The sequence below is a fragment of the Octopus bimaculoides genome, unplaced genomic scaffold (genome assembly GCF_001194135.2).
Source record: "Octopus bimaculoides isolate UCB-OBI-ISO-001 unplaced genomic scaffold, ASM119413v2 Scaffold_141379, whole genome shotgun sequence".
Classification (NCBI taxonomy): domain Eukaryota; kingdom Metazoa; phylum Mollusca; class Cephalopoda; order Octopoda; family Octopodidae; genus Octopus; species Octopus bimaculoides.
Window position 1 is genome coordinate 1 of NW_026389864.1, and position 322 is coordinate 322.

The 322-nt window shown below is 39.8% G+C and overlaps 1 protein-coding gene across 1 annotated transcript; it reads right to left on the reverse strand.

Annotated features, from left to right (window-relative positions):
- Positions 1-13: 13 nt before the first annotated feature.
- LOC128251487 (zinc finger protein 239-like) lies at positions 14-313 on the reverse strand (the record flags this gene model as incomplete). The annotated part of the gene is made up of 1 exon (XM_052978311.1): positions 14-313. A coding segment is annotated over exon 1 (259 nt), but the record flags the coding sequence as incomplete, so codon positions are not given.
- Between the last annotated feature and the right edge of the window lie 9 nt (positions 314-322).

A 322-nucleotide genomic window follows, 5' to 3' on the forward strand; every position in this document is an offset into this window, starting at 1 on the left:
GAGAATGATTTACCACAGATATCACAGTGAAATGGTTTCTCCCCAGTATGAATGCATCTGTGTTTATATAAGCTACTGCCATCAGAAAAAGATTTCCCGCAGATATTGCAGGTACATGGTTTCTCCCCTGTATGAATACGCCTGTGTGTATTTAAGCTACTGCCAACAGAGAAAGATTTACCACAGATATTACAATGATATGGTTTCTCCCCCGTATGAACACGCTTGTGTGTAGTTAAGTTACTGCGAGCAGAGAATGATTTACCACACATATCACAGTGATATGGTTCCTCACCTGTATGAATACGTTTGTGTCTAGTTA